At 38.2% G+C, this 18,646-nt stretch overlaps 1 protein-coding gene across 1 annotated transcript in view; it reads right to left on the reverse strand.

Moving 5' to 3' along the window:
- Positions 1-7,218: 7,218 nt before the first annotated feature.
- Positions 7,219-18,646, reverse strand: part of syt9a (synaptotagmin IXa) — a 44,410-nt gene continuing 32,982 nt past the window's right edge. Inside the window, exons 4-7 of the mRNA XM_056766639.1 lie at positions 16,828-16,948; positions 16,195-16,366; positions 15,274-15,403; positions 7,219-7,867 (exon numbers count right to left, since the gene is read on the reverse strand). Coding sequence (XP_056622617.1) covers positions 7,799-7,867; positions 15,274-15,403; positions 16,195-16,366; positions 16,828-16,948 — 492 coding nt within the window. The 3' untranslated portion in view covers positions 7,219-7,798. The remainder of the gene's footprint in view (positions 7,868-15,273; positions 15,404-16,194; positions 16,367-16,827; positions 16,949-18,646) is intronic.

Raw genomic sequence — 18,646 nt, forward strand, 5'->3', positions numbered from 1 at the left:
ACTTATAAGGTAGCTTGGGACAAAAATCGATTTGAAAAGTAAACAAAAAGGCTGTTATACTTTTAACAGTACATAAAATATAATAATATTACAGCAATATTTATCATGCAAACATGAGTTTCTGCTTCATATAAATCTGCATCACTTTGCATTCGGGTGTTACTACAAATCCCTTACAAAAATTATCAATGTTTTTTTGTGGTTGATTTGCAGTAAACATGTTTTTGGTGTATTGATACTGTGGCAAGTGGGGCGTGGTCTAGCAGAGTCTGGAGAGAGAGAGACAGGAAATCGGCGGGAAATAAGTAGGTCAAAGGCCGATTGTAAACACCTGTCTGTAATTACAGTGATTGGCGGGAAGAGGATAAAAGCCAACACGAGGGGAGGTTCGAGAGAAAGAGTTGAGTTAGGTACACGGAAGCAGACTAGACACCGACACTGGGAGAAGAAACAGAGAAAAGATTCTTACGTGCCAGGAGGCCGTAGTTTAATATTATTTCCTTTTACTTTGTGTTTTATGCTTATCAATAAAAGAGATTCTTACCAGCCACGCCGACCCTGTCTCCTTTCTTCCAAAACCACGAACCCTACTACAGATACTTTTGGCAAATCCGTAACCATGATTATGTTGTGCTAACCATGTTTTTAACTGTAGTGAAACAGTTTAAACAGTTTTTTGTTTTAGCTGAAACATTTTTGAAGGGATTATACAAATAGTTTAATACAATTACTATGCCTTTTCTGAAGGAAGTAATCCCGTTTTAGAGATCAAAGAAAAAAATAATATATAGTTGCTACCCATTTTTTTTCTTGTTACACAACAGAATGAATTTGAATGGAACATGACCTCAATGAACCATTGGAGGATTGCGTCTTTCATGATTGTGTCGCACGTAACAGAGAATTTAGTAAATGAACTACTTTATAGAAACAAGTTGTACGTTCTAACATAACATGACCATTTAGCAGGTTCATTTACATTTTCGCACATACACTGCAGAATGTTTTCAGTGCTGTAGCTTTTTATTCAATTTCATTCTTTGTGTTGACTCTTCAATAGTCATAATCTTGTTTTTTGTTAGGTTGTTGGTAAAATTAGAGGGAGTACTGTAGATGAAGCCGCAAAAAAAAATATGGCCTTCCTTTTAGACCGCACCTAGTCAAGAGAGTATAAGACCGCCTCAAACTGAGGTTGTATATGGTATGTTTACTTGCTGTTGGATTGTTTGAAACATTCACATGCAAAGAGAGGTAAATAGGTAAAACTTATTATTAAAAGCAATTTCGATGTATCCACATATTTATACCATACAGACAATTCCCCAAATTATGAGAATATGGATGAGGTGTAATTTAAAATGGACAAATTTTGAGAGATTTCTGAGGCTGATTTAATTTTGGGGTAAACCATGACTTTCAACCATAGTTCACAGTGCTGTTCCCGAATCACTTATTTTGTATGGAACAGAAACCAATGTAAGTGAATGGGTGCAGGATAACACAATTTTATCTTGATTTGTCATACTGGTTTGAAATAACAAGTGGGTGAGGAAATGGTGACAGACACATGTTTGGGTAAACTATAACTTTAAATGTTGCTTTGTGTCTTTGTCTGTGTTTGTCTGCTTAAGAAACCCTTGCAGCAAAAATTTGTTCTTGTCCCACAAATACACAGAAACCACTTATGTATGATAGAATATTATATACGATACCGTTATTGTACAGTATTTTCTTGAAAAATGTAAATAGAGATAACTTCTATCTGTTGCAAGGGTTTAAAAATGGTAATAATTTTCTTTTTTATTTGTGTTTTACAGGTAGCTTTAAACTAACCAAATTTAAGAAAAGAGGCAGAAAAGGCAATGTCAAATTGGCTATTCTGTGGGAGGGATGGGGAGGAAACCTTTCTGCGAGGGCACGTACTATAGTGGAGAGCAAGATGGGTAAAAGTCCATCCTTAAAAAGTCTTAAATTCCATAATGTCAAAATAAGGCCTTAAAATTTCTTAAATCTGCGTTTCCAAAGTCTTAGAGATGTAGTTGAACCGACACCGTAAAGAAGATTTTATTTTGTCTTTAAATGTATTTACTTTATTTATGTATTTAAATCATGTACGTCTATTTGTCATGCAGAACAAAATAGAGTGAACCAACTAAAAAATAACACGATCGCGGGGGTTAGGGGAGTGGACTGGACATTACCACATGGAGAAAAGTTAGAGCTTTAGCCATGGGGAAGTGCAAATTCGACGCTAAGAAATTGGTCTTAAATTTCATTCTGCACGGTATTAAAAAGTCTTAAATATACACCGAGTCACCGAGAGACATAGTCCCTCCAGCGTGTCCTAGGTCTTCCCCGGGGTCTCAGCCCGGTGGGACATGCCCGGAACACCTTCCCAGGAAGAAGTCCAGGGGGCATCCGAAAAAGATGCCCGAGCCACCTCAGCTGACCCCTCTCGATGTGGAGGAGCAGCGGATCTTCTCTGAGCTCCTCCAGAGTGACCGAGCTTCTCACCCTATCTCTAAGGGATCACCCAGCCACCCTGCGGAGAAAGCTCATTTCGGCCGCCTGTATCCGGGATCTTGTCCTTTCGGTCATGACCCACAGCTCATGACCATAGGTGAGAGTAGGAACGTAGATTGACCGGTAAATCGAGAGCTTCGCCTTGCGGCTCAGCTCCTTCTTCACCACGACAGACCAGTACAGCGACCGCATTACTGCAGATGCTGCACCGATCCGTTTGTCAATCTCCCGTTCCATCCTTCCCTCACTCGTGAACAAGACCCCCAGATACTTGAACTCCTCCACTTGAGGCAGGGACTCTCCACCCACCTGAAGTGGGCAAGCCACCCTTTTCCGTCTGACAAGTTATAATGGTCATGTTTAAATTTATTCCAAATAAACTTTACTTAAAAGCATTAACTAGTGGTTTATGTTCTTTGAATGCCTTTAGGATTCTAGTGGATGATTATATTTAGGGGTTTACTGTAAAATAAGGTAGCCCAAACAGACAATATAATAGCCCAAATGTGTATACCTGTTGTGACCCATAAGAGACCAACATATTACCTAGCTGGGTCCCATCAGTAAACCATGTAGACAGACTTTTGTGGGTACTAAATGGGAGCTGCCTGGTAACCCCGTATGGGCCCTGTATGGAACACATAAAGGGCCCATCAGCCCATCTCGGCTAACACATGTGGGACCTCCATGGAAACTGCGGACAAAATTAGCTGGGTCCCATGTGTGTTTAACAGGTGTATTTCCAGACTTTGACGTTTAATGATTATGCACATTATTAAAGGAAAATTTTATTTTCCTCACCCGCTCATAGTGTGATGATGAGACAACGCTGACTAAACATTTGTATTTAACATTTATTTAACATTTGAGTTTGATTTTACAGGAAGGTGCATGAAACAATTTTCACTCAATACAAGTGCAAATAACTATGCCGATCTGGGTTTTTTTGTGCCTTTGTGTCATTTATAAACATAGCATACGCACAAAATTGGGTGATCGGCATAGTTATTTGCGCATGTATTGAGTGATAATTGTTTCATGCACCTTCCTGTAAAATCCGACTCAAATCTTAAATAAATATTCAATACAAATGTTTAATCAGCGCTGTCTCACCATCACACTATGAGGGGGTGAGGAGAAGATGAATACAGGACAGCATCAAATACAATAACTGCAGAACACAGTGAAAATAAAAAACTAAATATATTTTCCTTAAATACTGTGCATAATCATCAAATGTCCAAGTCTGGAAATACAGCCATTAAGCTCTCGCACAATCGTTTCATTTGTATGTCCTCGTTATCAGTCCTAATTATGTTAAGATACATTTGTCTTTTACAATTATGTCTTCAAATTTGATCTCAGGTAAAAGACACCACTTATTAATGATGTAATTATAATGAGGTGTTAATGATCATTGTAAATGCGATAAACATATAACATGCAGCAGAGACCTTGTTTGACTTAATATAATTCTAATAATAATTTTGATAAAAAATTATAACAATTATTAATTAGTAAATCTCATCTGTGGCCATTTGTGATTTCGTTACGGAGATAAAGGATAAAATCACATGTTTTTTGGTGGTTTTAAATCATTTTTGTTATTTTTCTGTTGCATCCCATAGAGGTTGTCTGGTGCGTGACGTCAGACATAACAAGTGAATTGGATGACAGCCTTATTTATATACTAATCAGCATTCATGAGATGCTTTGCATTGACTATTTATGGGTAAAAATGGGCTTGTACAGGTTGGGATATTAGGCTGGTTGATGGATGCAAACTTGACGCATAGTTATACAAGTCTGAATATTTTTTGGCGTACGCTAATTTTGACTTTCTGGACTTTCCTATAGCTCAGTGGTAAGATCATTGCGTTAACAATGCAAGGTTGTGGGTTCGATCCCAGGGGATTGCACATACCTAAGTATAAATGTATAGGCTACTGCAATGTAAGTGGCTTTATATAAAAGCGTCTGCCAAATGCATAAATGTAAAAAAAGTATAAATGTAACATACACTTTGAGTAAGGATCCTATGCACAGTTTTATAAATGAGACCCCTGGTGATTAGGAATCAAGTAGGAATATCCCTAAGTATTTAAGATACTGTGTTTTGTGATTGTCTGAATGCATTCTGTATATAGAGAGAGGAAACCGGTGTTTCAGATTGGTACAAGCCCCCTGTGTACTCACAGGAACAAATGGAGTGAGATTGGCAACAACGCAAACAGATCAATGAATAGCTAAATCAATCTCCATCAATACAACCCATCTGACATGACTCGCACCTTCTCTTGGACAGATAACACCACGTTTTCATCACAGCTGTTATAATGAGCATACTAGAATCATAACGACCAAACGAGAGAGACCAAACGTCTGCCAGACTCTAATGGGGGAATGAGACCAGTTGGATCCTCTCTAGAGTCATGAGAGGAAATGGCTGTGGGTTTTACCAAATGTAGATCAATATATCAGCAGTTCCTGGAGTGAAAATATATCAATATACAGTTGAAAGAAAAAATATGTGAACCCTTTGGGCTTACTTGGATTTCTTAATAAATTGGTCATAAAATGTGTTCTGATCTTCATCTAAGTCACAACAATAGAGAAACACAGTCTGCTTAAACTAATACCGCACAAACATTATACGTTTTCATGTTTTTATTGAACACAACATTTAAACATTCATAGTTCAGGGTGGAAAAAGTATGTGAACCTTTGGGTTTAATAACTGGTTGACCCTCCTTTGGCAGCAATAACCTCAACCAAACGTTTCCTATAGTTGCAGATCAGACCTGCACAACGGTCAGGAGAAATTTTGGACCATTCCTCTTTACAAAAGTGTTTCAGTTCAGCAATATTCTTGGGATGTCTGGTGTGAATCGCTCTCATGAGGTCATGCCACAGCATCTCAATCGGGTTGAGGTCAGGACTCTGACTGGGCCACTCCAGAAGGCGTATTTTCTTCTGTTGAAGCCATTCTGTTGTTGATTTACTTCTATGCTTTGGGTCGATGTCCTGTTGCATCGTCCATCCTCTGTTAAGCTTCAGTTGGCGGACAGAGGGTCTTAAGTTTTCCTGCAAAATGTCTTGATAAACTTTGGAATTCATTTTTCCATCGATGACAGTAATCCGTCCAGGGCCTGAGGCAGCAAAGCAGCCCCAAACCATGATGCCCCCTCCACCATATTTCACAGTTGGGATGAGGTTTTGATGTTGGTGTGCTGTGCCTTTTGTTCTCCACACAAAGCGTTGTGTGTTCTTTTCAAACAACTAAATTTTGGTTTCATCTGTCCACAGAATGTTTTGCCAGTAGTTCTGTGGAACATCCAGGTGCTCTTTTGCAAACTTCAAACGAGCTGCAGTGTTTTTTTGGACAGCAGTGGCTTCCTCCGTGGTGTCCTCCCATGAAGTCCATTCTTGTTTAATGTTTTCCTTATTGTAGATTTGTCAACAAAAATGTTAGCATGTGCCAGAGATTTCTTTAAGTGTTTAGCTGACACTCTAGGATTCTTCTTCACCTCATTGAGCATTCTGCGCTGTTCTCTTGCAGTCATCTTTACAGGACGACCACGCCTAGGGAGTGTAGCAACAGTGCTGAACTTTCTCCATTTGTAGACAATCTGTCTTACTGTGGACACATGGACATCAAGGCTTTTAGATATACTTTTGTAGCCCTTTCCAGCTTTATGTAAGTCAACAATTCTTGATCGTAGGTCTTCTGAGGGCTCTTTTGTGCGAGGCATGGTTCACATTAGACAACGCTTCTTCGGAACAGCAAACTCAAAACTGGTGTGTGTTTTTTATTGGACAGCCCAGCTTTAATCAACACATCCAATCTCATCACATTGATTGGACCCCAGGTTGGCTGACTCCTGGCTCCAATTAGCTCTTGGAGATGTCATTAGCCTTGGGTGTCAACTACTTTTTCCACCCTGCACTATGAATGTTTAAATGTTGTGTTCAATAAAAACATGAAAACGTATAATGTTTGTGCGGTATTAGTTTAAGCAGACTGAGGTTTTTTTCTATTGTTGTGTCTTAGATGAAGATCAGAACACATTTTATGACCAATTTATGAAGAAATCCAAGTAAGCCCGAAGGGTTCACATACTTTTTCTTTCAAATGTATATCAATTCGTTTGTGAATGTACTAAGTCAACACTTTTGTATGGTTGAATACTTATGGATATTTATGTTATCATATTGATATCTATAACAAAGCTTTTTACCAACACACATCTTTTGAAACTAACAGATGTTTTCAAATTCTCTCTGAGGATGCTTCAAAGCTGTCCGTACAGTATACAAGTTAACATTATCTTCAAAGTTTTGATACAGTCATACAAAAATATATCAGCTAAATTTACGCTTAACCTTTGATCATTTACTGTTCTCTGGAATACTTGATTTTGATAACGGCTGATAAAACTGATCATCCCCTCATCTTGACTGGCACTTGTGTGTTTAATGTATCACTCCACTGTCTCTATACTTGATCCAGGTTTGAATCTGTTACAAATTATCCAGATAATAAGAAATAATAATATTATTTGTTACAAATAATATCTAGCTCCAGATGGATATGATCCATCATAGTTCTCTACCCGCCGTATACTGTGGAAATAAACTGAATATCTAATGAAGTAATTGTATTTCAAGAAGCTTGGCTTTGTAAGAAATAAATGTTTAATAACATGAGAAATAACATTTTACTAATCGCAATGTCTGTAAACAATTCACCACCAAGACTTTTTGACAAATCCACAGAGCATTTCAAACAGAAACAGAGAACATCTTGAACTGTACCACACCAAAACACATCCATGCGCTGTGATGGGGAGAGCGGGTAAATAAATACAAAAAGGGAAATTCACATTCTGACCTTGAGAGCGTTGAGTGAAACATTGACACTCCCTTCAAAAACATATACCAGGACTGATTTAGAAAACACTTAGTTTGGATCGAAACTTGGAGAACAACATAAAATACTCTGCACTTTTTCCACTAAATTCTTTTCCATTTCACCATGAGTAGCACAAAATAACCATACAGTATGTGATCACTCAACATGCATCTGAAACATTCATTGTCCCCATGCAGTGGAAGGGCCTCCAGGTGCACGGGTTGAAAACAGCACGGCACTTTCTTCGTTGTGAGAACCAGCCATCTGGAGGTTTCTGTTACTGGGCCTCTGGATCCCAGAGCAAAACATCTTGTGTATGAATCCTGTAGTAGGTCTGAAGATGAGACCATGGACTTCCTCAGGCTATGGAGATGGTGGGCCCTTCAGGGAATTACAGGAGCCCCCCTGGCTTCCACCTCCGGTGCTGTGATACTGCAAAGAGTAAAGCAGAACAAAGTCCTAGTTACCCTGGTTCTGTCACAGCTCCCTCGGGGGCTGTTTATACCTGGTATTAAGATCCTTTTGGTCAATCGGATCACAAGTAAAACATAAACACAATTGTATTGTGTGCTACAAAAGACTACAAAAAATTAAGTTAATTCAACACAATAAAGAAAACTCAAATAAGGTTTTGTTGGAAAAATGTACTTAATTTTTTTTGTGTGCATGCTTTTTGACTTTGAAATTGAAAGGAATGCTACCCTTAGTTACCAATTAAGCAGTAAGCCATTGAGTAACTGAAGTAACATGCTTTAATATACATGTCTTATTTAGTAATATAATAATCATAATTTTTGGGGGTAAAATGTGAGCCTGACAGGTCTTCTACAAGTAACAATGATATACAAGTAAACCCTGACAGTGCAATACAAATCAACAATGATAAATCTGACTCAAAGATTTTATTTAATGTCACAGACTTTAATATCCTATTCATGCTTGAAATTTTTTTATGAGGGAAATAATAATTTGATCCCCTGCTGATTTTGTTAGTTTACCTTAAAAAGAAATGAAGGGTTTATTTATTTTAGGGACAGAATATTAAAACAAATCAGGGGAAAATGTTACATAAAGGTTATAACTTGATTTGCATTTCATTCAGTGAAATAAGTATTTGATCCCCTATCAACCAGCAAGAATTCTGGCTCCAAAGATTGGTTATGTACCTATATGGACTGCAGATTAGTCCTGTCACTTTAAGTAAGTACTCATAAGTCAGCATGGGAAATGGATTCACATGTGAAATGGATTCACATGGGAAATGTCAAAGGTGAAATGAAAAGACAACAGCTGATGTTAAGGAATGGTTACCATCAATAGTCATATTTAGATTAGGAGATACAGTTGAAAGAAAAAGTATGTGAACCCTTTGGGCTTACTTGGATTTCTTCATAAATTGTTCATAAAATGTGTTCTGATCTTCATCTAAGTCACAACAGTAGAGAAACACAGTCTGCTTAAACTAATACCGCACAAACATTATACGTTTTCATGTTTTTGAAACATGAAACATTTATAGTGCAGGGTGGAAAAATTATGTGAACCTTTGGGTTTAATAACTGGTTGACCCTCCTTTGGCAGCAATAACCTCAACCAAACGTTTCCTATAGTTGCAGATCAGACCTGCACAATGGTCAGGAGAAATTTTGGACCATTCCTCTTTACAAAAGGGTTTCAGTTCAGCAATATTCTTGGGATGTCTGGTGTGAATCACTCTCTTGAGGTCATCCCACAGCATCTCAATCGGGTTGAGGTCAGGACTCTGACTGGGCCACTCCAGAAGGCGTATTTTCTTCTGTTGAAGCCATTCTGTTGTTGATTTACTTCTATGCTTTGGGTCGTTGTCCTGTTGCATCGTCCATCCTCTGTTAAGCTTCAGTTGGCGGACAGATGGTCTTAAGTTTTCCCGGAAAATGTCTTGATAAACTTTGGAATTCATTTTTCCATCGATGACAGTAATCCGTCCAGGGCCTGAGGCAGCAAAGCAGCCCCAAACCATGATGCCCCCTCCACCATATTTCACAGTTGGGATGAGGTTTTGATGTTGGTGTGCTGTGCCTTTTGTTCTCCACACAAAGCGTTGTGTGTTCTTTTCAAACAACTCAATTTTGGTTTCATCTGTCCACAGAATGTTTTGCCAGTAGTTCTGTGGAACACCCAGGTGCTCTTTTGCAAACTTCAAACGAGCTGCAATGTTTTTTTTGGACAGCAGTGGCTTCCTCCGTGGTGTCCTCCCATGAAGTCCATTCTTGTTTAATGTTTTCCTTATTGTAGATTTGTCAACAAAAATGTTAGCATGTGCCAGAGATTTCTGTAAGTGTTTAGCTGACACTCTAGGATTCTTTTTCACCTCATTGAGCATTCTGCGCTGTGCTCTTGTAGTCATCTTTACAGGATGACCACGCCTAGGGAGTGTAGCAACAGAGCTGATCTTTCTCCATTTGTAGACAATCTGTCTTACTGTGGACACATGGACATCAAGGCTTTTAGATATACTTTTGTAGCCCTTTCCCGCTTTATGTAAGTCAACAATTCTTGATCGTAGGTCTTCTGAGAGCTCTTTTGTGCGAGGCATGGTTCACATCAGACAACGCTTCTTCAGAACAGCAAACTCAAAACTGGTGTGTGTTTTTTATTGGACAGGCCAGCTTTAATCAACACATCCAATCTCATCACATTGATTGGACCCCAGGTTGGCTGACTCCTGGTTCCAATTAGCTCTTGGAGAAGTCATTAGCCTAGGGTTTCATATAATTTTTCCACACTGCACTATGAATGTTTAGATGTTGTGTTCAATTAAAACATGAAAACGTATAATGTTTGTGTGGTATTAGTTTAAGCAGACTGTGTTTCTCTATTGTTGTGACTTAGATGAAGATCAGAACACATTTTATGACCAATTTATGAAGAAATCCAAGTAAGCCCAAAGGGTTCACATACTTTTTCTTTCAACTGTATATGCACTGCTTCGTATGTAGCACTGCAGGGAAAAGACATATGAAATTCACATGTGCAAAAAACACATGTGATCACACGTGAAATGTGTTTTTGGAACACTTTTGTGTGATTCCAATGTGAATTCCCATGTGAAACCCATGGGATAACATTTTATATCACATGTGCAATATGTGGTGACATGTCTCCAGTCTACATTTGAAAAACTTGAAATTTGTGTCTTTTTTGTAAGGGACAAATGATTTATCTCACACAGCAGATGGTTTTGAAGGCTGAGGTGAAAAGTGCTTTTTATCTTTTAAATGAGAAAAATCTTTAAGCGTACACTCCCACCTTACATATCTTACACCTACAGTGAGGGAAATAATAATTTGATCCGCTGCTGATTTTGTAAGTTTGAAATGAAATGAAGGTCTATAATTTTTATGGTAGGTTTATTTTAACAGATAGAGACAGAATATGTCTAAAAAATCTGGGGGGAATTTCTTTTATATAAAGGTTATAAATTGATTTGCATTTCAGTCAGTGAAATAAGTATTTGATCCCGGAAAAAAATAACTTTGTGGCAAGCACAGAGGTAAAACATTTCTGATAATTGGTCACCAGGTTTGCACATATGTCTGGATACATTTTAGTCCACTCCTCTTTGGACTTGGCTGGTTTCTCAGAAAATTTGAGTTTAAAGCGCGAAGTATATCTGTCCGCATGACGCAATTTTCGTCATCAGAAGGGTCTGTGGTCGTCCGCACAGCCCGTCTGCGTGCAGCCCATTTTTTGTGACCGCACTGACGTGTCGCTTACAACAGCACATGCGCAAAAAAGTGCACTAGTCCAATATGGGGGCAATACACACACAGAAAGTTTGCAGTGTCCCGTTGTCGAAGAAGAATGATAAAAACTCAACATGCTAAAACCACGAACATTATGCTAAGAAGCATATCCTTCTCCATACTGTTTGGTTGTTGTTCTTGTTGTCTTGCTATTTGCTTGGATTGTTAATGGCAATGGCGAAAACACTTTCTCAATCTTTAATTTGGAGTGGGGCTGTGAATAATGCAACTCAGCGCTTCCCTTTGACGGTCTGGTAGAGCACACATACTCATTTATATTGTGCATGTGTTAAACCCGGACATCCATGCTTATCTGGGATGAGTATGTGCAAAAAGTCAAAGTATAACCTGGCCTTTTGCCTCCTTCACAAATGTTCTTTAGGAATATGGTCTAGAGACTGGCTAGGACATTTAATGTGCTTCTCCTTAAGCCACTCTTTGGTTGTCTTGGCAATATGTTTTGGGTCCTTGTCATGTTAATGGCACATCCACGACCCATCTTCAGTGACCTAGTTAAGGGGAGGAGGTTTTCGTCCAAGATTTTAGGGTCCCTCAGCCCCTCAATGCGGTGAAATCATCTTGTACCTGTAGCAGAGAAAAATCCCTAAAGCATAATGTTTCAAACACTCTGCTTCTCTGTAGGGATGGTGTTCTGGGGTAATGGTCATCATTTCTCTTCCTCCGAAAACAGGAGTCAATTTTGGTCTCACAGCAGTGCCAGGACTTTCGCCAAAGCCTTTTCTGAATCATTTTGATGTTCATTGTCAAACTTCAAAGGCCTTCTTGGGCAGTAGGACCTTGCGGGTGCTTGCTAACTGTGGTCCGAACTGTCTTGAAATCATTAACAAGCTTCTTCCATTAAGTTCTGGGCTGATCTTTAACCTTTCTCATGATCACCTTTACCCCATTGGGGATATCTTGCAGGGAGGTCCAGATCAAGGCCAATTAATAGTTATTTTTTATTTCTTCTATTTCCAAATAATCGCACCAACAGTTGTCTCATCTTTTATACATTTGTTATGCAAAACAAGCTGACTTATGCGTACTTACTTAAAATGACAGGACTAATCTGTGATCCATATAGGTACATAACCAATCTTTGGAGCCAGAATTCTTGCTGGTTGATAGGGGAAATTCCCCCAGGTTTTTTTAGACATATATTGTCTCTATCAGTTAAAATAAACCTACCATAAAAAGGATAGACCCTTCATTTCTTTATAGCAGGAAAACTTACAAAATCAGCAGCGGATCAAATTATTATTTCCCTCACTGTAGGTGTAAGATATGTAAGGTGGGAGTGTACGCTTAAAGATTTTGCTAATTTAAAAGACAGAAAGCACTTTTCACCTCAGCCTTCAAAACCATCTGATGTGGGAGATAAATCATTTACAAAAAAGTCACAAATTTCACATTTTTCACATGTGGACTGGAGACATGTCACCACATATTGCACATGTGATTTGAAATGTTATCCCATGGGTTTCACATGGGAATTCACATTGGAATCACACAAAAGTGTTCCAAAAAAACACATTTCACGTGTGAGCACATTTGTCTTTTCCCTGCAGTGCTACAGACGAAGCCGTGCATATATCTCTTAATTTAAATATGACTATTCATGGTAACCATTCCTTAACATCAGCTGTTGTCTTTTCATTTCACCTTTGATATTTTCCATGTGAATTTTTTTTCTTTTAAAATATCAAGACAGGACAACTAACATAGGAAGAAAGCTATTATTATTTTATTGTTTGGTGTTCAATTTAACAGGACATAATTTACAGGAGCGATATGGACTGGGATCACATTTATGATGCTAAATAATCAATTACATTTGGCTTCAGAATTTCCAACCAACAGAGCATAAGAAACGTCTTCACGTAAATTACTATTTTTTTTTTCTTACATTTTATTTGTTATATAGGGTTATATCCACGTTTTAAGACTGACGTCATGCACCACCGGTTCAGGGTCCAAACGCTCAATCAGTTGCCAAAGGCAAACAATAGAAATGCTAAGATACACTCATAACATGCTGTAAACTACTGTACTACTTTATCTCCATAGTGAAATTTCTGATGGAAATATTAAACATTAAAATATTAATGTCGGAGGCTTCTTAAATAGTAGCTTCACTTGAAATGAGTAGATGCTTGTATTACTTACATTACGACTTATCAAGTAGATTAGGCTTTCACAGAAGCATTCTTTTCGGTAAACACATTGTCTTGGCCCAGTAAAGGTAAGCAGGTATTCTGACCTCTTTTTTAGCTGTTTCTTTTGCTTTGCCTTTCAGAGCACTGTGTGCGAATTTCAACTCTGAACACAGCAACTTGGCATTTGTAAAAAACTATTCTAGAAGTGATCACATCAAAGGCTCAAAATCAGAGTACAACTCTGGATTGAATGTTTTTTTTATGATGAGAAGGCATGGTCACATTGAGGACAGCACTGAGTGAACATTTGCAAAGCTGGAAGAAATGGAGTGTGTATTAACTCCAATCTGGACTTTTCAGTGAAGCTTAAAATAGTCAGGCACTCTGTCACAAATGAAAAGCCCAAGAGACCTAGAGAACAGCTTTTTCAGATAATGAGATGTCATTGTTGGCTAGCCTGACATCCTAATATGCACATGCTACAGTTTTGTTTTTAAACAACACCTCAACAGAGACATACAGTAACATACTGTAAGGCTACTGTAGTAGAGTAGGCGGGGCGAGACCGTGGTTCGAGTCCGGTGAGTAATTGTGAATTAGCGCCAGCTGTGCGCACACCGGGCTTGAATCGCGTAGGAGATAGGGAGCATATAAAAGGAACGAGCGACCGGACCGTCGAAGAGAGAGGACCGGGCCCGAACTTGTGTTATGTTTATGTTTGTATTTGTATTTGTATTTGTATTTATATTATCCGTGAGGGGCCGCCGGCTGTTATATTACTTTATTAAATGTTAAAATGTTTGCCGGTTCCCGCCTACTTCCTTCCTTTTATGGAGAATTGTTACATTGGTGCCGAAACCCGGGAGGAAGGAGAGACATGCTGTCGGAGAGTCCTCGCCGCCGAGTGGCCTCGCGGTGCCGGAGAGTTCGGGCAGCGCGGACGAAGGGCGTCCGCCAGTGGCTGCCCGAAGCGGTGGCTCTGGGGAAACGGAAGTGCACAGTGCGGCCACCGTCAAAGCTTCGGTGGAACGGCGACCTTTGCTGCCGCGCCCCTGGGTCGAGGTGGGGTGGCTGTCGTCCAAGCGGGAGCGGGGGGGTTGCCGCCGTCCGCCAGAGGCCGGAGCCTGTGTCCGTCCCCCGAGGGGGAGGAGCAGGGGGCGGAAGTGCTGAGTGCGGCCACCGCCTGCCAGAGCTTGAATCACGTAGGAGATAGGGAGCATATAAAAGGAACGAGCGACCGGACCGTCGAAGAGAGAGGACCGGGCCCGAACTTGTGTTATGTTTGTATTTGTATTTGTATTTATATTATGTTTTGTTTTGTTTGCCGGCGGTCGTCCGTGAGGGGCTGTTATATTACTTTATTAAATGTTTAAATGTTTGCCGGTTCCCGCCTCCTTCCTTCCTTTTATGGAGAATTGTTACAGCTACATTCTAGAAAAAGCATGCTGAGTTTACCTACACCATGTGAGGACTATTCCAACCACAATTTTAAAAGTATTAGCTTTTCATATGTTAAATGATTTTAAATTGGGTTGTTATTTTTAGAATAATAAGCTTGACCTTTCTTTTGAGGCAATTATTAGAGTATTTTACTACTGTCACATTCAGAGCTTTTCCACTGGTGGCCTATGGGCATCCCACGCAGAAATCTAATATATATTAAAATAATGTATAGACAGAGACATAAAAATATGTAACATACTTAGATTTGAAACACATATTTCAAAATACTACAAATACTTTCCATATGCTGTTTTTATTTATATAATGGCCTTATATATAAGGGTACTGTAATTTTCCCTGTGATTGTCTGACTAAAACTCCAGACAAGATGCTCAATCAAAACAAAAAGCTTGTGGGTTGCAGAAGTGATGAAAAAAATCTAAATCGGTCCTACCTCTACCAGAGGGTGCCAGTGTGCGATGGGTTTGCGTGGGTAGGTAAGCATCTCATTCCAGTGTTCTCTGCCCAAACCCTCAGCATCATTACCTACTCGACACACACCTATGACCTCATTGTGACCTACACTGTGAAAAAAAGCAGAATACTCTCATTACAAATAGTTCTGTAAAAAACAGTAAAAGCAAGACTGGAAGAAAGCAAGGCAGTTTTAAATCATTTTAAGATACATCTCAGGTGATGTCGACAAGCAATTTCACCCAAATGGATGGACTGTATTTCTGAGAAAATATGAAACATATTGAAAAACGCTCCACAGTTTTTCTGTCCTAGGCCCTGTTGATTGTCTTACCATCTAATGGTGGGGGGGTATCTTATCTTTATGAGATGACGGAATATCAGTTTTGGGTGAACTATCACTTTAACGCCTAAACAATTATAAAGTTTAGATATAGGTGATATTAACAGGTGATGTGTCAAAATGCAATGTTACACAGTAATACTTGATCCATTAAACAGAAAAGGACAACAATTTTTTTTTACTTTTATGTTGAACAGATTTGTTCACAAAATTATATTTTTTACATATAGGATTGTTTCCAAACAAACTCCATATGAATAATTATTAAGCATTATGTCAATAAGACAAACATCAATGAAAAAATGCATTTAAAAGGTATCTGTAAAACAAGTCTCTCCATGTTGTACAACACATTACTATTATACCCATCAACTTACAGAGAAAATATTACAATCAAAATTGTGTTGATAAAAGTGGTTTGATTAAAAAAAAACTTCACATGAAGCTATTTTTCTTAATTTAGACCTTTAAAACTAAATCTAACATTATTTTCAGGTTCAGTTTATACTTCTGTATGTTCTGAATGCTAGACACGAAAGACAAACAGACAATTCTCACCGGTCATAGTCCATAACAGCTACTAGAAGGCTGATTTGGTTGATGTTCTCTGGAGGGACATCAAACACTATAGCCTCATTGTACACTGGGTTCAATGTGTTTCTTTTAGTGGAGGTTTTCCGCTTTTTCAGTCTGCGACCATCACACATCAAAGAAACCTTCACATACGGATCTAGAGTTCAAGTGGAAAGTGTATAGTTTTAGTACATTGTGAAAATGACAAACTAAAGAAGCAAATATATAATAAATATATCGAATACATCTTCAAAGTCAACAATTATTTTGCTGTACAAATGAAATGTTAAGTTGCAGAATAAACGAGTCAGATGTCATGCTTTTATTGTAGTTTTACATTGTTTTTGAGCTTTACTGAGTCTGTCCCCACTTCATTGTAGGAACAATCGTTTTGAGTTCAAAACAAAGTAACATTAGTTTAAAACATGGATATGAGATGTAGTATATGTATAGATACTAGTACAATCTAATGATTATCAATCATTTCTGAAAAGTAGGTCAAACTTTAACATTTTGAAATATACATTTTTAAATGTATCATAATACCAAGTACATTTCTGTATGCAGAAATAAAGCTATACAAAGCGCCTTCTTTAATCCTTGATTTACAGTGCCCACCTGAAGCTCCAGTGATGTCCATTGCCTTCAGATTTCTTGCTTTGATCATGGTGATGGTGAGACGTCCAGCAGTAGGCAGGAAGCAAAGAGAAAACATCAAATCGCCCAGATCAACATTATCCTAAAGACAGAAACAGGCAGAGTGTACTCTTAATTTAATAAATAAATCTATTTTTAGAATGCATTGATTTTTATTATGCATTGACCGATTGATTCAATTTTACATTTGTTCATGAATTCACTCTTTCATTGAAAATCGTGTAATCGCTGAGTAGGAAACGCCCATCATGAGTTTTATAGCACCAAAGTCAGCAGCGTTGAAAAGTAACAGCCATTTTATCACTTGCTCTGGAAATAACTCCGTCGAGAAAGTGAGATGAGGTTTTCAACACCTATTTAACAGAAGTTCATCCAATCTGCTGCAGAAAGATTCCACTGAGATGCCAATGCCATAATGCTGAGAACTATCAGCTCTACAATGTGAACGTAAACAACATAGTTACAGGGATCTAATGATGTTATGTTGCCTGGTGTCTTAAAGGGGTTTAAAATGTATAAACATAGATATTTTAAATCAAAATGTTGTGAAACAAATGATTAAATAAAACCAATTTAAAATACCAACTGTTCTCTATTCATATGCCATGGTACTTATATGGGCTTCAGTGTATATCTCTGTAACATTGTAATGGCCCTATGTTTTTGTAAAGAGTTTTAGCAAGTCTATGGCTTGCAAATATATGAGTCTCTTTTCTGACAGCATTTGGAGGTGCAGAAAACCCCAGGGGTGACACTGAGTATGCATGTCCAACAGCCGTTGTACGCCTGAGGCCTTGGGTTAAAGATAAGAAGATCTGAGAGGATAGTGTTCCCTAAATGTATTGTTATATAATAAAGAGGTTTTGTGCACTATCGGCAACAGAGCATTTTACCTGGGGCATTTCCCCTCGCGACCATACCCACTGTACAGAAACATTTTGAAAGCCTGAATAATACTGTATAAGATCGCTCTGTAAAAACACTACACAGTCTAAAGCTATCTCTACAAAAATACCAAATGTGGCTCAGAAACCACCCCCTGTAGCAAAATAAAACCACGAAAATGTATATTTATGAAGGCTGATTTATATTGTTCAGAAGCAACAAACTCGCATTTAAACATCAATAAAAATAGTGGTAAATAAAAAATAAATATAAAATGAGTTTTGCCAATATATCAATAAATATTTGTAATAGTATAAAACACCAAATTAAGGATGACCATAAATAACCAATAGTTGCGAATTTGGGCTGATTAATTAAAAAGTTTGTGTTTTAATAGACAGTTTTGAATGTGGCAAATTTCACCTCATACACTTTGAAGTAAAATAACTAACAAGAACTATTGCTAAAAATAGAACAGATACTTGAGACAAGGCTTGGACTTCAACTCCAAGACTACATCAAGAGACTGCATTCATTCATTTATTTATTTAGAAATTAGATGTTATTTATTAGAATGAACTTACTCGTTGTATAAATACCATGCACTGTGCTGTGTTTTAACTTTTCTGTTTTTCCTGTTTGCCCCTGTAAAGCTGCTTTGAAACAATACACATTGTGAAAAGAGCTATATAAATAAACTTGAATTGAATTGAACTCGGAGACTTAAGACTTTACTTGGAGTCCACTTTAGAGACTTGACTTAGACTCAACCTCAAAGACTTGAGACTTGACTTGGACCTCAGAGACTTGTGTCCATGTCACACGCTTACAGCTGAATGTTTGGTAGTCACTTTCAGAGGACGGGTCCAGTGGAGATTAATCAAGAACGGGCAAG

The sequence above is a fragment of the Triplophysa dalaica genome, chromosome 14 (assembly GCF_015846415.1).
Source record: "Triplophysa dalaica isolate WHDGS20190420 chromosome 14, ASM1584641v1, whole genome shotgun sequence".
NCBI classification, from domain to species: domain Eukaryota; kingdom Metazoa; phylum Chordata; class Actinopteri; order Cypriniformes; family Nemacheilidae; genus Triplophysa; species Triplophysa dalaica.